Source organism: Salmo trutta, chromosome 23 (genome assembly GCF_901001165.1).
Source record: "Salmo trutta chromosome 23, fSalTru1.1, whole genome shotgun sequence".
In the NCBI taxonomy this organism is placed as follows: Eukaryota; Metazoa; Chordata; class Actinopteri; order Salmoniformes; family Salmonidae; genus Salmo; species Salmo trutta.
This window is the reverse complement of record NC_042979.1, coordinates 939,437-956,264: the sequence shown is the minus strand read 5'-3', so window position 1 is coordinate 956,264 and position 16,828 is coordinate 939,437. Positions and strand designations below refer to the sequence as shown.

The following is a 16,828-nucleotide window of genomic DNA, read 5'->3' as shown; positions in this document are numbered from 1 at the left end:
AGAAGCAGTCCGATATGCTCTGGGTTGATATCGCGCTGTACAGATTGGCAGGTGTTGTCCGAGCTAAGGCTCGCTGATGACGGGGAAAAAAGGCGAGGACCGCTAGCCGTGGCTAACAAAGACTAGTAGCTAGTCAGCTGGCAAGTTCCTGATGGAAGCTCCATTTGGATAGAAAACACTCTGAAGTTTCTAAAACTGTTAAAATTATGTCTGAGTATAACAAAACTGATATGGCAGGCGAAATCCCGAGGACAAACCAGCCCCCCAAAAATATTCTGCCTTCCACTGTTTTCAATGGCTGTCACTTTTATTATAAGGCGAAATCCTCCCAGATTGCAGTTCCTAGGGCTTCCACTAGATGTCAGTGTTTAGAAAGTTTCATGCTGGTTTTTGGAAAAATGAGCCAGAAATTGTAGTTTTTCTAGGTGGCTCCCATTTTGGCTGTACTGTTTCCAAGCGCGTGGAAGAGAGCGCGTTCTTTGGTATTTTTCTCCGGTAAAGACGACGATTCTCCGTCTTAAATTTTATCGGTTATTTACGTATTAGGGTACCTAAGCTTTGAATATAAACATTGTTTGGAAAAGTTTATTAGTAACGTTTGGGATTAATTTTGTATGCATTTTGATGGAGCGAAACTGGGTAGATTATTGACTGAAGCGCGCCAGCTAAACAGAGTTTTTATGGATATAAAAAAGGACATTATCGAACAAAAGGACCATTTGGAGTGCCAACAGAAGAAGATCAAAGGTAAGGCATTTATTATAATCGCTATTTCTGACTTTCGTGGCGCACCTGCCTGGTTGAATTATGTTTTTCATGCTTTTGTATGCGGGGCACTGTCCTCAGATAATCGGATAGTTTGCTTTCGCCGTAAAGTCTTTTTGAAATCTGACACAGCGGCTGGATTAACAAGAAGTTAAGCTTTATTTTGATGTATTACACTTGTGATTTTAAGAAAGTTAAATATTTATAATTCTGTAGTTTGAATTTCGCACTCTGCGATTTCACCGGATGTTGGCCAGGTGGGAGGCCCATAAGAAGTTAACCTGTTAGGGCTAGGGGGCAGTATTTACACCGCCGGATAAAAAAAAGTACCCGATTTAATCTGGTTACCACTCCTACCCAGTAACTAGAATATGCATATACTTATTAGATATGGATAGAAAACACCCTAAAGTTTCTAAAACTGTTTGAATGGTGTCTGTGAGTATAACAGAACTCATATGGCAGGCAAAAACCTGAGAGATTCCTTTACAGGAAGTGGCCTGTCTGACCATTTATTGGCTTTCTTTGACATCTCTTTCCAAAACAAAGGATCTCTGCGGTAACGTGACACTTCCCACGGCTCCCATAGGCTCTCAGAGCCCGGGAAAAAACAGAATGTCGTCATTCCAGCCCCAGGCTGAAGCACATTATCGCCTTTGTCAAGTGGCCGATCAGAGGACAAAGGGCTTAGGCTCGTGCACTGGCCGCCCCCGTCTTTCTTTTTTCCCTCTATTTACCGAAACGCAGATTCCCGGTCGGAATATTATCGCTTTTTTACGAGATAAATTGCATAAAAATTTATTTTAAACAGCGGTTGACATGCTTCGAAGTACTGTAATGGAATATTTAGAATTTTTTTGTCACGAAATGCGCCATGCTCGTAACCCTGATTTACCATTTCGGATAGTGTCTAGAACGCACGAACAAAACGCCGCTGTTTTGATATAACGATGGATTATTTGGGACCAAACCAACATTTGTTATTGAAGTAGAAGTCCTGGGAGTGCATTCTGACGAAGAACAGCAAATGTAATAACATTTTTGTTATAGTAAATCTGATTTTGGTGAAGGCTAAACTTGCTGGGTGTCTAAATAGCTAGCCCGTGATGGCTGGGCTATGTACTTAGAATATTGCAAAATGTGCTTTCACCAAAAAGCTATTTAAAATCGGACATATCGAGTGCATAGAGGAGTTCTGTATCTATAATTCTTAAAATAATTGTTATGCTTTTTGTGAACGTTTATCGTGAGTAATTTAGTAAATTGTTAGTAAATTCCCCGGAAGTTTGCGGGGGGTATGCTAGTTCTGAACGTCACATGCTAATGTAAAAAGCTGTTTTTTGATATAAATATGAACTTGATTGAACAAAACATGCATGTATTGTATAACATAATGTCCTAGGTGTGTCATCTGATGAAGATCATCAAAGGTTAGTGCTGCATTTAGCTGTCTTCTGGGTTTTTGTGACATTATATGCTAGCTTGAAAAATGGGTGTGTGATTATTTCTGGCTGGGTACTCTGCTGACATAATCTAATGTTTTGCTTTCGTTGTAAAGCCTTTTTGAAATCGGACAGTGTGATTAGATTAACGAGAGTCTTGTCTTTAAATAGCTGTAAAATAGTTATATGTTTGAGAAATTGAAGTAATAGCATTTCTAAGGTATTTGAAAATCGCGCCACAGGATTCAACTGGCTGTTACGTAGGTGGGACGATTTGGTGCCTGGATGGATTTTCCTCAGGTTTTCGCCCGCCATATCAGTTCTGTTATACTCACAGGTATTATTTTAACAGTCTTGGAAACTTTAGCGTGTTTTCTATCCAAGTCTACCAATTATATGCATATCCTAGCTTCTGGGCCTGAGTAGCAGGCAATTTATCTTGGGCACGCTTTTCATCCAAAATTTCAAATGCTGCCCCCTACCCTAGTGAAGTTAATAACTCTACCTACATGTACATATTACCTCGACTAACCGGTGCCCCCACACACCGACTCTGTACCTCCTGCATATAGTCTCGCTATGGTTATTTTACTGCTGCTCTTTAATTATTTGTTACTTAAAAGAAAAAATAAGTATATATATATATTAAGTATATATAAGTATATATTTTTTAACTGCATTGTTGGTTAAGGACTTGTAAGTAAGCATTTCACTGTAAGGTCTACACCTGTTGCATTCGGCGCATGTGAAAAATAGAATTTGATACATGCATGCTTCTTAACTTAGCTGCCTGAAAAGAAGGAAACCACCCAGGGATGTCACCATGAGGCCAATGGTGACTTTAAAGGCTGTGAAAGCTCTCTCCTAAGGATGGATCAACAACATTGTAGATATCCACAATATTAACCTAATTGACAGTGTTACGGATACAGGTATCCTGTGTGTGTATTTTCTTTCCTTCTGCCCTATTCACAAGTGCCCCCAATCAGTCACTAATCAGAAGACACCTGCTCCTTTTCCCTTACCCAATCACATCCCCTTGGTTTAAAAGTATCCCAATTAGTTCTCTCTGGAGATCTGTCTTTTGGTTTTTGCTCCTACATATCACATTTGTCCGGTATTATGTGAGTATGTTTTATGGTGTTTGACTCTTTATTTGGTGGGAAAAGGGGGTACCAAGCCAAGTCGCCCATGGGCATACATTACCCGTAGGAATACTTTGTCTAAGAACACTAGTTAGAACTGGGCGGACCACCCGCTGTATTTTCTTGGTTACTTAGCTAGCTGTATTGAAGCAGGTAGACTAGCTTAGGGGTGCTTTTGGATACATATTATTTCTTTCCTTGGGTCCAGCTCAGCCCCTTTTCCCACACCCCATTACCGTGTTTAAACAATAAACCATTAGTGTTTGATGGTAAAGTTAAGTTGTCTGTGGTTATTAGTTCTCACTGTTCCTTTTCACTATTATGATTTGTATGAGATATGTTACGGGTCTCGTTTCCATCCCCCCTAGACTGCAGGGCCAAAGGGATTTGTAACAGACAGAGTGAAACGGAAGCCTGTACAGAATAAAAATATCCCAAAACATGCATCCTGTTTGCAACAAGGCACTAAAGTAATACTGCAAAAAATGTGGCAAATGAGTTCTACTTTTTTTTTCTCCTGAATACAAAGTGTTTTCTTTGGGGCACATCCAATACAACACATTACTGAGTATCACTCTCCATATTTTCAAGCTTAGTGGTGGCTGCATCATGACCTAAGCACAGGTAAAATCCTAGAGGAAAACCTTGTACAGTCTGCTTTGTACAGGAGTTGCTTACCAAGAAGACAGTGCATGTTCCTGAATTAGTTTTGACTTAAATCTGCTTGAAAGTCTATAAGACCTGAAAATGGTTGCAATGATCAACAACTAATTTGACAGAGCTTGAAGAATTTTGAAAATAATAGATCGGAAAATGTTGTGTAAAGCTCTTAGATACTTACCCAGAAAGAGTCACATATATAATCACTGCCAAAGGCGATTCTAACATGTATTGACTCAGGGGTTCAATACTTATATAATCAAAATACGTTAGTGTTATTTTTCATGCAATTTTTTGGGAAATGCTAGAATTTTTCCTCCACTTTTACATTAGAGTATTTTGTGTAGATCGTTAAAAAAAATCATTTTTAATACCACTTTGTAACAATTTTGAAAAAGGTCTAGGGTTGTGAATAGTTTCTGAAGGCACTGTATGTCCATGGCCCATGCTTGACTTGGGCAGGAGCTAACTGGAGCAGAGTACCGGCACCTCAAGATTTTTACTGCTTGAGTTCCTGCACCTTTTATAGAATATTAGCACAATAGTATTTCCTGCAGAGTACCTGCACCTAAATATAAACAGCACCGGCACACAACATTATTACCAGCACCTATTTCAGTTCAAGTCTAGCAAAGTTAATGGCTATATTGAGGTGAACAAAACAGAGTACACATCTGAGGTTAGTGCCATAGTCTGCAGTGGTATTAATGAATGAAACCTTCCCTCCTGGATGCAAGGTTTCTGTCAGAGCAGTAGGTAGTTGTAATTATGTGCGTAATGTAAATGTTTGTGCGAGTGTACGTGTACACTCAAACTTCCTACCTGTCCCACCAACTCCCCATGGCGTTTGGATATCTCGTCTGTAACCACAGAGACATAGCGGCTCTGTTCGTCGAGGATCATGGCCAGCTGACGGTGAAGCTGTTTGATCTCCTGGTGGATCTGGTTCTGACCCTCAAACACCTGGCGGATCTCCCTGTCGTTGACACTCTCGTACATTTCCTCTACTTAACACAGAACAGGACACACCTGTTGCACCAAGTATTAGCATCTAGACAGCCTAGCATCCATTGTTAGCATCTAGTATGTACAAAGTAGCCAATAACCTACATTAGACTTGATTTGTTTTCTGTTATTTCAAATTGTGCTGACCAACTCTAGGTTATAAAGAGTCACACACACACACACACACACACACACACACACACACACACAGTTGAAGTCGGAAGTTTACAAAACACCTAAGTCAGAGTCATTAACACTTAGGTTGGAGTCATTAACGTTTTTCAACCACTCCACAAATTTCTTGTTAACAAACTGAAGTTTTGGCAAGTCGGTTAGGACATCTACTTTGTGCATGACACAAGTAATTTTTCCAACAATTGTTTACAGACAGATTATTTCACGGTATCATACATCCAGTGGGTCAGAAGTTTACATACACTACGTTGACCGTGCCTTTAAAAAGCTTGGAAAATTCCAGAAAATGTCATTGCTTTAGAAGCTTCTGATAGGCTAATTGACATCATTTGAGTCAATTGGAGGTGTACCTGTGGATGTATTTCAAGGCCTACCTTCAAAACTCAGTGCCACTTTGCTTGACATCATGCAAAAATCAAAATAAATCAGCCAAGACCTCAGAAAAATAATTGTAGACCTCCACAAGTCTGGTTCATCCTTGGGAGCAATTTCCAAGCGCCTGAAGGTACCACGTTCATCTGTACCAAAAAATAGTATGCAAGTACAAACACCATGGGACCACGCAGCCGTCATTCCGCTCAGGAAAGAGACACGTTCTGTCTCCTAGAGATGAACGTAATTTGGTGCGAAAAGTGCAAATCAATCCCAGAACAACAGCAAAGGACCTTGTGAAGATGCTGGAGGAAACAGGTACAAAAGTATCTATATCCACAGTAAAACGAGTCCTGTATCAGCATAACCTGAAAGGCTGCTCAGCAAGGAAGAAGCCACTGCTCCAAAACCGACATAAAAAAGCCAGATTACGGTTTGCAACTGCACATGGGGACAAAGAAAGTCTGGTCTGATGAAACAAAAATAGAACTGTTTGGCCATAATGACCATCATTATGTTTAGAGGAAAAAGGGGGATGCTTTCAAGCCGAACAACACAATCCAAACCGTGAAGCACGGGGGAGGCAGCATCATGTTGTGGGGGTGCTTTGCTGCAGGAGGGACTGGTGCACTTCACAAAATAGATGGCATCATGAGGGAGGAAAACTGTGTATATATTGAAGCAACATCTCAAGAAATCAGTCAGGAAGTTAAAGCTTGGTCGCAAATGGGTCTTCCAAATGAACAATGTTCCCAAGCATACTTCCGAAGTTGTGGCAAAATGGCTTAAGGACAACAAAGTCAAGGTATTGGAGTGACCATCACAAAGCCGTGACCTCAATTCTATAGAAAATTTGTGGGCAGAACTGAAAAAGCGTGTGCAAGCAAGGAGGCCTACAAACCTGACTCAGTTACACCAGCTCTGTCAGGAGGAATGGGCCAAAATTCACCCAACTTATTGTGGGAAGCTTGTGGAAGGCTACCCGAAACGTTTGACCCAAATTAAACATTTTAAAGGCAATGCTGGCAAATACTAATTGAGTATGTAAACTTCTGACCCTCTGGGAATGTGATGAAAAAAACTAAAGATGAAATCAATCACTGTACTATTATTGACATTTCACATTCTTAAAATAAAGTGGTAATCCTAACTGACCTAAAACAGGGAATCTTTACTAGGATTAAATGTCAGTAATTGTGAAAAACTGAGTTTAAATGCATTTAGCTAAGGTGCATGTAAACTTCCGACTTCAACTCTGTGTGTGTGTGTGTGTGTGTGTGTGTGTGTGTGTGTGCATATATATATATATATATATATATATATATCCAGTAATTTATTGTGTAAACCACATTTCGGCATCACAGTGCGTTCTTCAACCTGAAGAAGGCACTGATGCCGAAAATGTGGTGTTTTAACCAATAAATTACGGGGAGCTTATATAGTGTGCGTCTGTCTTTAGTTACATTTAATTGACCAAACTATTGAATAATAACATCAATATTAAAGTATATTAGTCGCAATATAAAAAGTATGAAGTATAACACATTTTTTCAGTGAAACTAACTGGGTTCTCTCTGGACTTCCGGATGCTCCTTCTGATAGTCATCTTTCTTTTTGTCTAGCTCCTGCTGAAAGTTCTCAAATTCCTCCTGGTACTTGTCCTGCTCCTCCTTGGGCATCTCTGCTTCAGGTGCAGGCTTCAATGGGACAGAAAACAACCACTCTGAACCCGCACCGAAGAGACTGACGCCCCTTACTTATATCACGCTTTATCATACACCTATTGAAATACCCACACAAGACACAATTTCACTCAGATCTTCTTCCAATTAAATATTACTGGAGATTGGTATAACTAAGAACTGGTAGTGGTAGAAAATAAGACGACATACCAGCTCTGAGAGGTATAACTAAGAAAATCTAGCTACCAGATCTTGGCCAGGTTCTGTTAGTCTGAACGTCAAGAAGGACAGGACATCATGGTCATCTGGAAGATTAAAAAAAATGCATTAAACATCATTTAAAAATAAATCTATAATGATGTAACGTTAAGCAAGGGCATCAATTGGGTATGGCAGTCGCCATATCCAAGTTCAACACCAACAATTTAAAATAGGCTATGAAAATCATTCCAATCCCAATTAAAAAGAAAATTCAGTGTAGCGGTATTAGCGGGCTGGCTTTAGGACAATGCAGTTAGCTCTGAGCAGGGGGGGAAGGATGTTTGCCCGGCTGGCAGGCTTGAGGACTATGAAAAGCACATCGACACATTTTCTCAAAAGATGGCTGTACAGTGAGGGGAAAAAGTAAAGTATTTGATCCCCTGCTGATTTTGTACGTTTGCCCACTGACAAAGAAATGATCAGTCTATAATTTTAATGGTAGGTTTATTTGAACAGTGAGAGACAGAATAACAACAAAAAAATCCAGAAAAACACATGTCAAAAATGTTATAAATTGATTTGCATTTTAATGAGGGAAATAAGTATTTGACCCTCTCTCAATCAGAAAGATTTCTGGCTCCCAGGTGTCTTTTATACAGGTAACGAGCTGAGATTAGGAACTCTTAAAGGGAGTGCTCCTAATCTCAGCTTGTTACCTGTATAAAAGACACCTGTCCACAGAAGCAATCAGATTCCAAACTCTCCACCATGGCCAAGACCAAAGAGCTCTCCAAGGATTTCAGGGACAAGATTGTTGACCTACGCAAGGCTGGAATGGGCTACAAGACCATCGCCAAGCAGCTTGGTGAGAAGGTGACAGTTGGTGCGTTTATTCGCAAATGGAAGAAACACAAAAGAACTGTCAATATCCCTCGGCCTGGGGCTCCATGCAAGAACTCACCTCGTGGAGTTGCAATGATCATGAGAACGGTGAGGAATCAGCCCAGAACTACACGGGAGGATTTTGTCAATGATCTCAAGACCATAGTCACCAAGAAAACAATTGGTAACACACTACGCCGTGAAGGACTGAAATCCTGCAGCACCCGCAATGTCCCCCTGCTCAAGAAAGCACATATACATGCCCGTCTGAAGTTTGCCAATGGACATCTGAATGACTCCGAGGACAACTGGTGAATGTGTTGTGGTCAGATGAGACCAAAATGGAGCTCTTTGGCATCAACTCAAGGTGTTTGGAGGAGGAGGAATGCTGCCTATGACCCAAAGAACACCATCCACACCGCCAAACATGGAGGTGGAAACATTATGCTTTGGGGGTGTTTTTCTGCTAAGGGGTCAGGACAACTTCACCGCATCAAAGGGACGATGGACGGGGCCATGTACCGTCAAATCTTGGGTGAGAACCTCCTTCCCTCAGCCTGGGCATTGAAAATGGGTCGTGGATGGGTATTCCAGCATGACAATGACCCAAAACACACGGCCAAGGCAACAAAGGAGTGGCTCAAGAAGCAGCACATTAAGGTCCTGGAGTGGCCTAGCCAGTCTCCAGACCTTAATCCCATAGGAAATCTGTGGAGGGAGCTGAAGGTTCGAGTTGCCAAACGTCAGCCTGGAAACCTTAATGACTTGGATAAGATCTGCAAAGAGGAGTGGGACAAAATCCCTCCTGAGATGTGTGTAAACCTGGAGGCCAACTACAAGAAATGTCTGACCTCTGTGATTGCCAACAAGGGTTTTGCCACCAAGTACTAAGTGATGTTTTGCAGAGGGGTCAAATACTTATTTCCCTCATTAAAATGCAAATCATTTTATAACATTTTTGACATGCGTTTTTCTGGATTTTTTTTGTTGTTATTCTGTCTCTCACTGTTCAAATAAACCTACCATTAAAATTATAGACTGATCATTTCTTTGTCAGTGGGAAAACGTACAAAAACAGCAGGGGATCAAATACTTTTTCCCCCTCACTGTAGATGCTGTTTGACTTGACATGAAACTATACAAGCCAAGGTGATAAAGGCTGGAGTCAATTTATGCTTTTGTTTGGCTGTTCTTTAAATTGCATGAAATGTTTTAAATTGTGAAGAAATGCAGTAAATGAGCTTCAACTTTATAAAAATTCTTTGTCACTTTGCCATAACCTAGGTTTAGCTGAACCTTTGCCTGACAATAATAATCAATAATAATCCCAACAATAATAATCCCAACATTTTAAGCAGTTAAATCAATGTTTACAGAAGAGTCAAATCTAATTAGAAAGAAATGACAGAAACTTGCTTTTGGCAAGTTTAATAATACATTACAACCACATTATAATGCATTACACCTGCAGGCCTTAAGTAAATTGTTACCAAGTACCACCTGCTAGACCTCCCGTGGCAGCTGAGATGCCAAAGTAGCCCTCCTGAGGAATGATCATGTTGTCCACCTTGGTACAGAACTCATAGTCATCCTTATCTGGTGTGAAACCATTGTTGATCAGCACCTGAGGGGACAGAGAACAGCATGTCAATTAAGGCAATCAATTGAAAAATGCCCAATATAAAAAGATTAGGCTTTTTTTTGTGCATAATGCAAAACTGTTCAGTATCTACATCTCTGATGTGGAGAAAAACAGAGTAAAAAGGCAGAGATCAGAGTATAGGCAGTGGTATCGATGAGTACAAGGGTGAGAGATTATTTGAGAACATTGATTGAATATTGTCCTACCGTTAGTGTCTTCTTGTAGTATGTTATTTTGGCTCTGACAGGATAAGGTTTGTTACGAAAGTCTCTTAAGCATGTTCCCAGGGCTTGAGTCGTACCATCACTTCAAAAAAAGCATCCTGTTTAGACACTAAAACTGAACACTATATTATAGAAGTACTTCATACAGTATATTTCAAGATCAATTAATTGATCCCCACAAGCATCGACAATAAGACAAAAGAACAAAGGCTAACGTTGATCCATATAACGTATGAAATACACATGTATGATAGCAGCACGAAAAGCAAGTGCAGAGGATAAAATGCTCCATATACAGTATGGTCAAACAAATAACATTTCCAAAAGTAAATGTTTTAGAGATTTGAGAAATTTAAGGAAAACATTTCAAATGTAATTTCCTCCTATTATTGTAAACTGCATTTTCAGCAGTGACAAAACAGAAAACAGTGTGAACTCTAAGACATAGGCCTAGATCAACTGGCACAGAGAAGTGATTTAAAGCTTTCACTGTCAAGGGAGATTAGGAAGAGATAGGACTATAATCTCTAACCACAAATATACTGTATAATATTTTCTAATCTTCTTTAAATTGTTTACATTTTCCTTTTGTGATGTCAGTGAGGCAAGGAAATGTTGACTTACTTTGGGTGATCATAAACAAGTTTGCCATTGTTTCCCACCACCAGCACAGCAGGGTTATTTTTCTAAAACAAACAGTTAAACATTAATATACCTAATCTATGTTTTGAAGGTCATTTGGGTTTATTTTATCCAATCCCAGCATACGTCCTCATCAGACCTAGGCATACTACTTGAAAGTATGAAAACAGTTTTTGTATCCAAGTGTGTATAGTATCAATCTATTATTCCTATAATTTGCATTGTAGTAATTTAATATTAAAGGTATATGATATACACTTGGTTTTACCTATGATTAAATAAATAAATGCATTATATTTTGTATTTTATGAATATATAATTAATATGGCCACCAACCTTCCCATCGTTGTCAAAGGAATCGAAGAAGATGCCGATGCCATTCCAGTTGTCAGCGGCTCCATAGACAGGACCATCTAGGCCTTGTGCAGTGGTGAACCATATCGCCTATTAGAGGGACAGACAGAAATTAAGACATGGAGAGACTGAAGGACCAAAAATACTTGTTTAACTGTCTAAATAACTATATGTAACAGTAGAGCAGCAAAGAGGCAGACAGATAAACATGGGGACAATAGATACAGTAAGATGTAAAGTATAGTCAAAGCATAATGTAGGAATTGAACCCACGACCTTGGAGTTACTAGCGCCAAGCTTTCACCAACTGAGCCACACAGGGACAGGACCGACAGAGATAAACATGGTTATTAACCTGAAGTCTGAGCCTGTAGGTCAGTACAACTCCACATCCTCTACTAGCACAACAGCCACCATAATATAGGCCTACGTCTCAATGGACAGAAATAACTTTTTCACACCATCCTTTATCAGTCTAGAAATAATGAATTAACTGTAGCAGAGGGTAGAAACCATACCGCTATATTTGAAACCAGACCACTCAACTGCAAGTCTCGTATTTTTGAATACCTGGCTATCCCGACTTCAGTCAGCTGTTTGTTTCACAACACATAATTCTAAAACTGGCTAGTTTTGTCTCCTCTTTCCTAATAGAGGCTGTTTAATTAACCAGGATTACGTTTACTTTACTGCTTTTGGGTAAAGTTTGTCGACTTAAATGAAGTTTATATATTTATTATTAAAACGTTTACAACAGTTATTTAATTTTCATGATGGTCTTCATCCATAAATGTCATTTACACAATTACTGTCCAGCCCTAGTGCTGGCCCTGATATTTAACTGGCTCTTTTCACAATTACTGTCCAGCCCTAGTGCTGGCCCTGATATTTAACTGGCTCTTTCACAATTACTGTCCAGCCCTAGTGCTGGCCCTGATATTTAACTGGCTCTTTCACAATTACTGTCCAGCCCTAGTGCTGGCCCTGATATTTAACTGGCTCTTTCACAATTACTGTCCAGCCCTAGTGCTGGCCCTGATATTTAACTGGCTCTTTTCACAATTACTGTCCAGCCCTAGTGCTGGCCCTGATATTTAACTGGCTCTTTTCACAATTACTGTCCAGCCCTAGTGCTGGCCCTGATATTTAACTGGCTCTTTTCACAATTACTGTCCAGCCCTAGTGCTGGCCCTGATATTTAACTGGCTCTTTTCACAATTACTGTCCAGCCCTAGTGCTGGCCCTGATATTTAACTGGCTCTTTTCACATTGTCCTTTCTAGCATTGTTCCAGCAACTAAGATGGATGCGTAACCAGGCCTGTAAGTACAGCTTGATCAGCTACAGCATGTAGGGTGAAAAGGTCTGAAGCAGAGATGGGCACTAACTCTCAACTTACTGTTGAGCGTTAGAATCATCGAATACACAAGGTGCATTTCATTGTGCATCAGCAGTCACTTAATTAGCCCATGTCAGCAAAAAAACATTTAGGTTGGTAAGTTAGTCTAGTGGCCAGCTATGTAAACTCGTAGTAAGCATGACCGAACTACCGACCGGTGTGTGGCCCAATGATCATCAGTTACCATATTAAAAACTGCAAACATGTGCCTCCACTCTATGGAAAAATTTGTAGAATTGCAGGAAATGATCAGTAAAACTGCAAAATCTTCTCTCCACCCCATGGCAAAGTGTAGATTAGCAGGAAATAAAATATAAAAATAACTTTCAAGTGTTTTTTTCTCACTTCGCTGTCACGAGGGGGGCCGCTAAATGTTTTGCTCGCAAGGTGGGGCATGGATGTGGGTATGCAGACCCACGAGCCACTGTGGCCTCTCATGAGTTTAGTTTTTTTGTGGTCCCCCACCCTCATCAGTTGCCCATCCCTGGTCTAGAGTCAAAGTGAATAGAAGCCATAGGTTCCAGCAACTATGGTAGAGTTGTAACCAGCCGAGTACAGTTCAGCTCAGCAGTGAAAAATTCAGTGTATGGAAACCATAGAAAGAAGGTGTTATTCAGTTCTTACCAGGCCGTCAGCTCCCATCCTCCCCCGTCCAGACACACGAAAGGTCACCTTAACCTCCCAGTGGTCAAAGTTGACCGTGTTTTTGGTCCAGACTGAGCCCTTCTGACTCCTGAGAGAGGGGGTGATACGGACCTGGTCGGCACTGGGGATGGCATCTGGAACACAAGGTTGATAGTTTGCAGGGTTGGGAGGGGTACATTCTAGTTAATGCTCAATGCATTCATACTGTCCTAACTGACAAAAAAAGTAGCTTCTCACGCATTCAAAAAGTTCCTGAATTTAAACTGAACAGAAACTGTGAAAACTCACTCTGCGAAGGTCCAGAAATACTTGTTTAACTGTATAGTGTAACTACATATGGAGAAACAGTAGCTTATTGGCCCAGGGCAAACAATTGACCAGGAAGTTCATTTTCTTACAAAGCTTGAGGTTAGGAACATAAATGTGTGTTCAGCCCATGCACACCTTAATACGTGTGCTCCTGGGATTATGTCCAAGGCCCTCTGTCAGTAACATTAATATATCTGAAAGCCTCCTATGTAAAGGACAGAGAGACATTATAATAGGCCTAGTATTGTTAACAGTGCAATGTTAAGCCATGCACTGTTAAGCCATGCTTGTCAGGCTTATGGCTAGAAACAAGCTCATGCTATATCCAAATTACCTCGCTCGTGTTACGCTTTATTGTCTAGCCAAGACAGATAAGGCCTTGGAAAAGAAAAATATGGGTAATAGCAACTAGTCTAGTGCAACCAGGCTTTGGCATATGGACCTTTGCCTACACTTATTTGGTGTGACCAAATTCTAAATGACAATTGTACATGTGTAGAGCCACATGCCATCTTACTACAGCCTATACTGATAACAAAAGGGCACCATTGTAAAATGGACTCAAATCTGAGTGCGTCATCAGCTGGACCGTTGTATGGTTTTTAGACATACTGATTTGTTAACCCTTTACGTTACACAAAACCATACCAGACTAGGTGACAAGCAGGCCACTTCAATAGGAAAGAAATTCAATGCTCGCCAACTTCAAAAGTGCTCTCAAATATTAGGTATTGTGAAACCTGCCTGCTGTATCATGTGGGTGGTTGTGTTGCAAGGAGAAATCCAAAACTTGGACTAACAAGAGGAATGTTAACATTCCAGATTGATCTCTCTGTGTGCAAGTCATCCATGTTTCTTTGTAAGACTCGGTATTGTAGAAAGGAACCAACTGAACTATTAAGTGTCAGCTAAAAAAAAAAAGTGGGCTGGCAGGTATACAGATGGTACTACTTTGGGGTAGGGTGATTTAGCCAGCTGGCAGGCAAGGGCCTGAAACCCTACCTCTTCAAAATAGTATTTTAAAATATCCCTCTGCCCTTTAGCTCTGACTTCACTGAGAACTAGTTTATTGAGGAAAAGTGTAGTTACTAAGCCTGTGATGTGGTTGTCCCACCTAGCTATCTATTTTAAGATGAATTCACTAACTATAAGTCACTCTGGATAAGAGTCGCATATTGCCTGACGGTGCATGTACCTTTCTCTTCTCCTGCTTCTCTACAGTATTCTAAAGCTGCTGGCTATTTAACGGCCATGACATGTTGAAACGAGTTTGATATCATGTTTAGAAACTGTAGCAAGCCAAGTCTGCACAGTCGAGAACTTCTCTACACAACAATGAACTGATCCCCCTACAGAACTTCTCTACAGCAGGCAGTAGCCGGATAGTTACAACAAACGTGTCAAATGTTTCCCCTACATGCAAAATAGCTATTGCAGCTGATTTTCCACTATACCTATTTATAGGTTATGATCATTGATAACGGTAAGCAACTGCCTAGCCGGTCAAACTGAAACTTACTTCCACTGTGCACCCAAAAAGGAATAATCCCGTCGGTTTGAGACAGGTGCGGTCCCTTGAAACTGTACTTGTATTCAAATCGGCGGTGTGGGGCTTCTTCAGTCGATGCACCGGCAACGATATTATCGGCATTACTGTGGTGACATGTTAAAGTTAATATTAATAAACAAGCATCAACAGCCAGACACCTTCCTATGGACACCGCCATCTTTTGGTATCACTGCTTACGTAGCATTGAAACAGAGAGGATGACGGGAATGCCTGTTGGGCCAACAGGGCGCTTTCTTATTGGTTGAATCCTAGACACAGCCGAGTTGCGGCCACTGAGGTATAATATGACCGGTTGCAGCTTGCTTGTACTTCACAGAACGCAACTAAATTACACTGTAGCCATAGATAAATTATACATTGTATCCTGGTATGTGTCTGCATTTATTTCACAATGTAAACAACGATTCTGTTTCTTTAAAAGAAATGTGCCTTATTTAGAGGATCAGGTTTCATTTTGTCTATTTTGTATTTATTTTATTTATTTACATGTTATTTTATCAGTGAATCATAAATTACAGAAAATACACACATCAAAATATAAATATAGAATTCAAGCAGAAAGAAAAACGTCATAAAAAACAAACACATTCATCAGTAATAAGGTCCTCAATCAGCTTTTTGAAATGCCCTAGATCAGTGGTTCCCAAACTTTTTATAGTCCGTACCCCTTCAAACATTCAACCTCCAGCTGCGTACCCCCTCTAGCACCAGGGTCAGCACACTCTCAAATTTAGTTTTTTGCCATCATTGTAAACCTGCGATAGATTTATTAAACATAAGAATGAGTGTGAGTTTTTGTCACAACCCGGCTCGTGGGAAGTGACAAAGAGCTCTTATAGGACCAGGGTACAAATAATAATAATCAATCATTTTGCTCTTTATTTAGCCATCTTACATATAAAACCTTATTTGGTCATCATAAATTTTGAATAACTCACCACACTTAACTCTGCAATGTTGGGTTGTATTGGAGAGAGTCTCAGTCTTCATCAATCATTTTCCACACACAGTCTGTGCCTGTATTTAGTTTTCATGCTAGTGAGGGCCGAGAATCCACTCTCACATAGGCACGTAGTTGCAAAGGGCATCAGTGTCTTAACAGCACTATTTGCCAAGGCAAGAAACTCAGAGCGCAGCCCTATCCACATTTTCCCTATCCAGAAATCTGGCAGTGGCTTCTGATTAAATTACATTTTCACAGAACTTCTTGTTGGAATTTCGGTGAGGCTCTCTTGTTCAGATATCGGTAAGTGGACTGGAGGCAGGGCAAGAAAGCGATAACGAATCCAGTTGTTTGTGTCGTCCATTTCGGGACAGTACCTGCATAGATGCGCACCCAGCTCACTCAGGTGGTTCACTATATCAAATCAAATTTCAAATCAAATGTATTTATATAGCCCTTCTTACATCAGCTGATATCTCAAAGTGCTGTACAGAAACCCAGCCTAAAACCCCAAACAGCAAGCAATGCAGGTGTAGAAGCACAGTGGCTAGGAAAAACTCCATAGAAAGGCCGAAACCTAGGAAGAAACCTAGAGAGGAACCAGGCTATGAGGGGTGGCCAGTCCTCTTCTGGCTGTGTCGGGTGGAGATTATAACAGCACATGGCCAAGATGTTCAAATGTTCATAAATGACCAGCACGGTCAAATAATAATAATCATAGTAGTTGTCGAGGGTGCAACAAGTCGGTAACA

At 40.4% G+C, this 16,828-nt stretch overlaps 1 protein-coding gene across 4 annotated transcripts in view; it reads right to left on the bottom strand.

Annotated features, from left to right (window-relative positions):
• LOC115159076 (protein ERGIC-53) overlaps nt 1-15,315 on the bottom strand; it is a 31,524-nt gene extending 16,209 nt beyond the window's left edge. The window contains exons 1-9 of one of the 4 annotated variants that reach the window (XM_029708448.1): nt 15,083-15,315; nt 13,234-13,388; nt 11,194-11,301; nt 10,840-10,901; nt 10,198-10,297; nt 9,847-9,973; nt 7,513-7,571; nt 7,149-7,281; nt 4,835-5,019 (exon numbers count right to left, since the gene is read on the bottom strand). In XM_029708448.1, coding sequence (XP_029564308.1) covers nt 4,835-5,019; nt 7,149-7,281; nt 7,513-7,571; nt 9,847-9,973; nt 10,198-10,297; nt 10,840-10,901; nt 11,194-11,301; nt 13,234-13,388; nt 15,083-15,290 — 1,137 coding nt within the window. In that variant the 5' untranslated portion in view covers nt 15,291-15,315. The remainder of the gene's footprint in view (nt 1-4,834; nt 5,020-7,148; nt 7,282-7,512; nt 7,572-9,846; nt 9,974-10,197; nt 10,298-10,839; nt 10,902-11,193; nt 11,302-13,233; nt 13,389-15,082) is intronic. The other 3 variants (XM_029708450.1, XM_029708449.1, XM_029708451.1) reach the window with 3 other exon arrangements.
• Nucleotides 15,316-16,828: the final 1,513 nt, after the last annotated feature.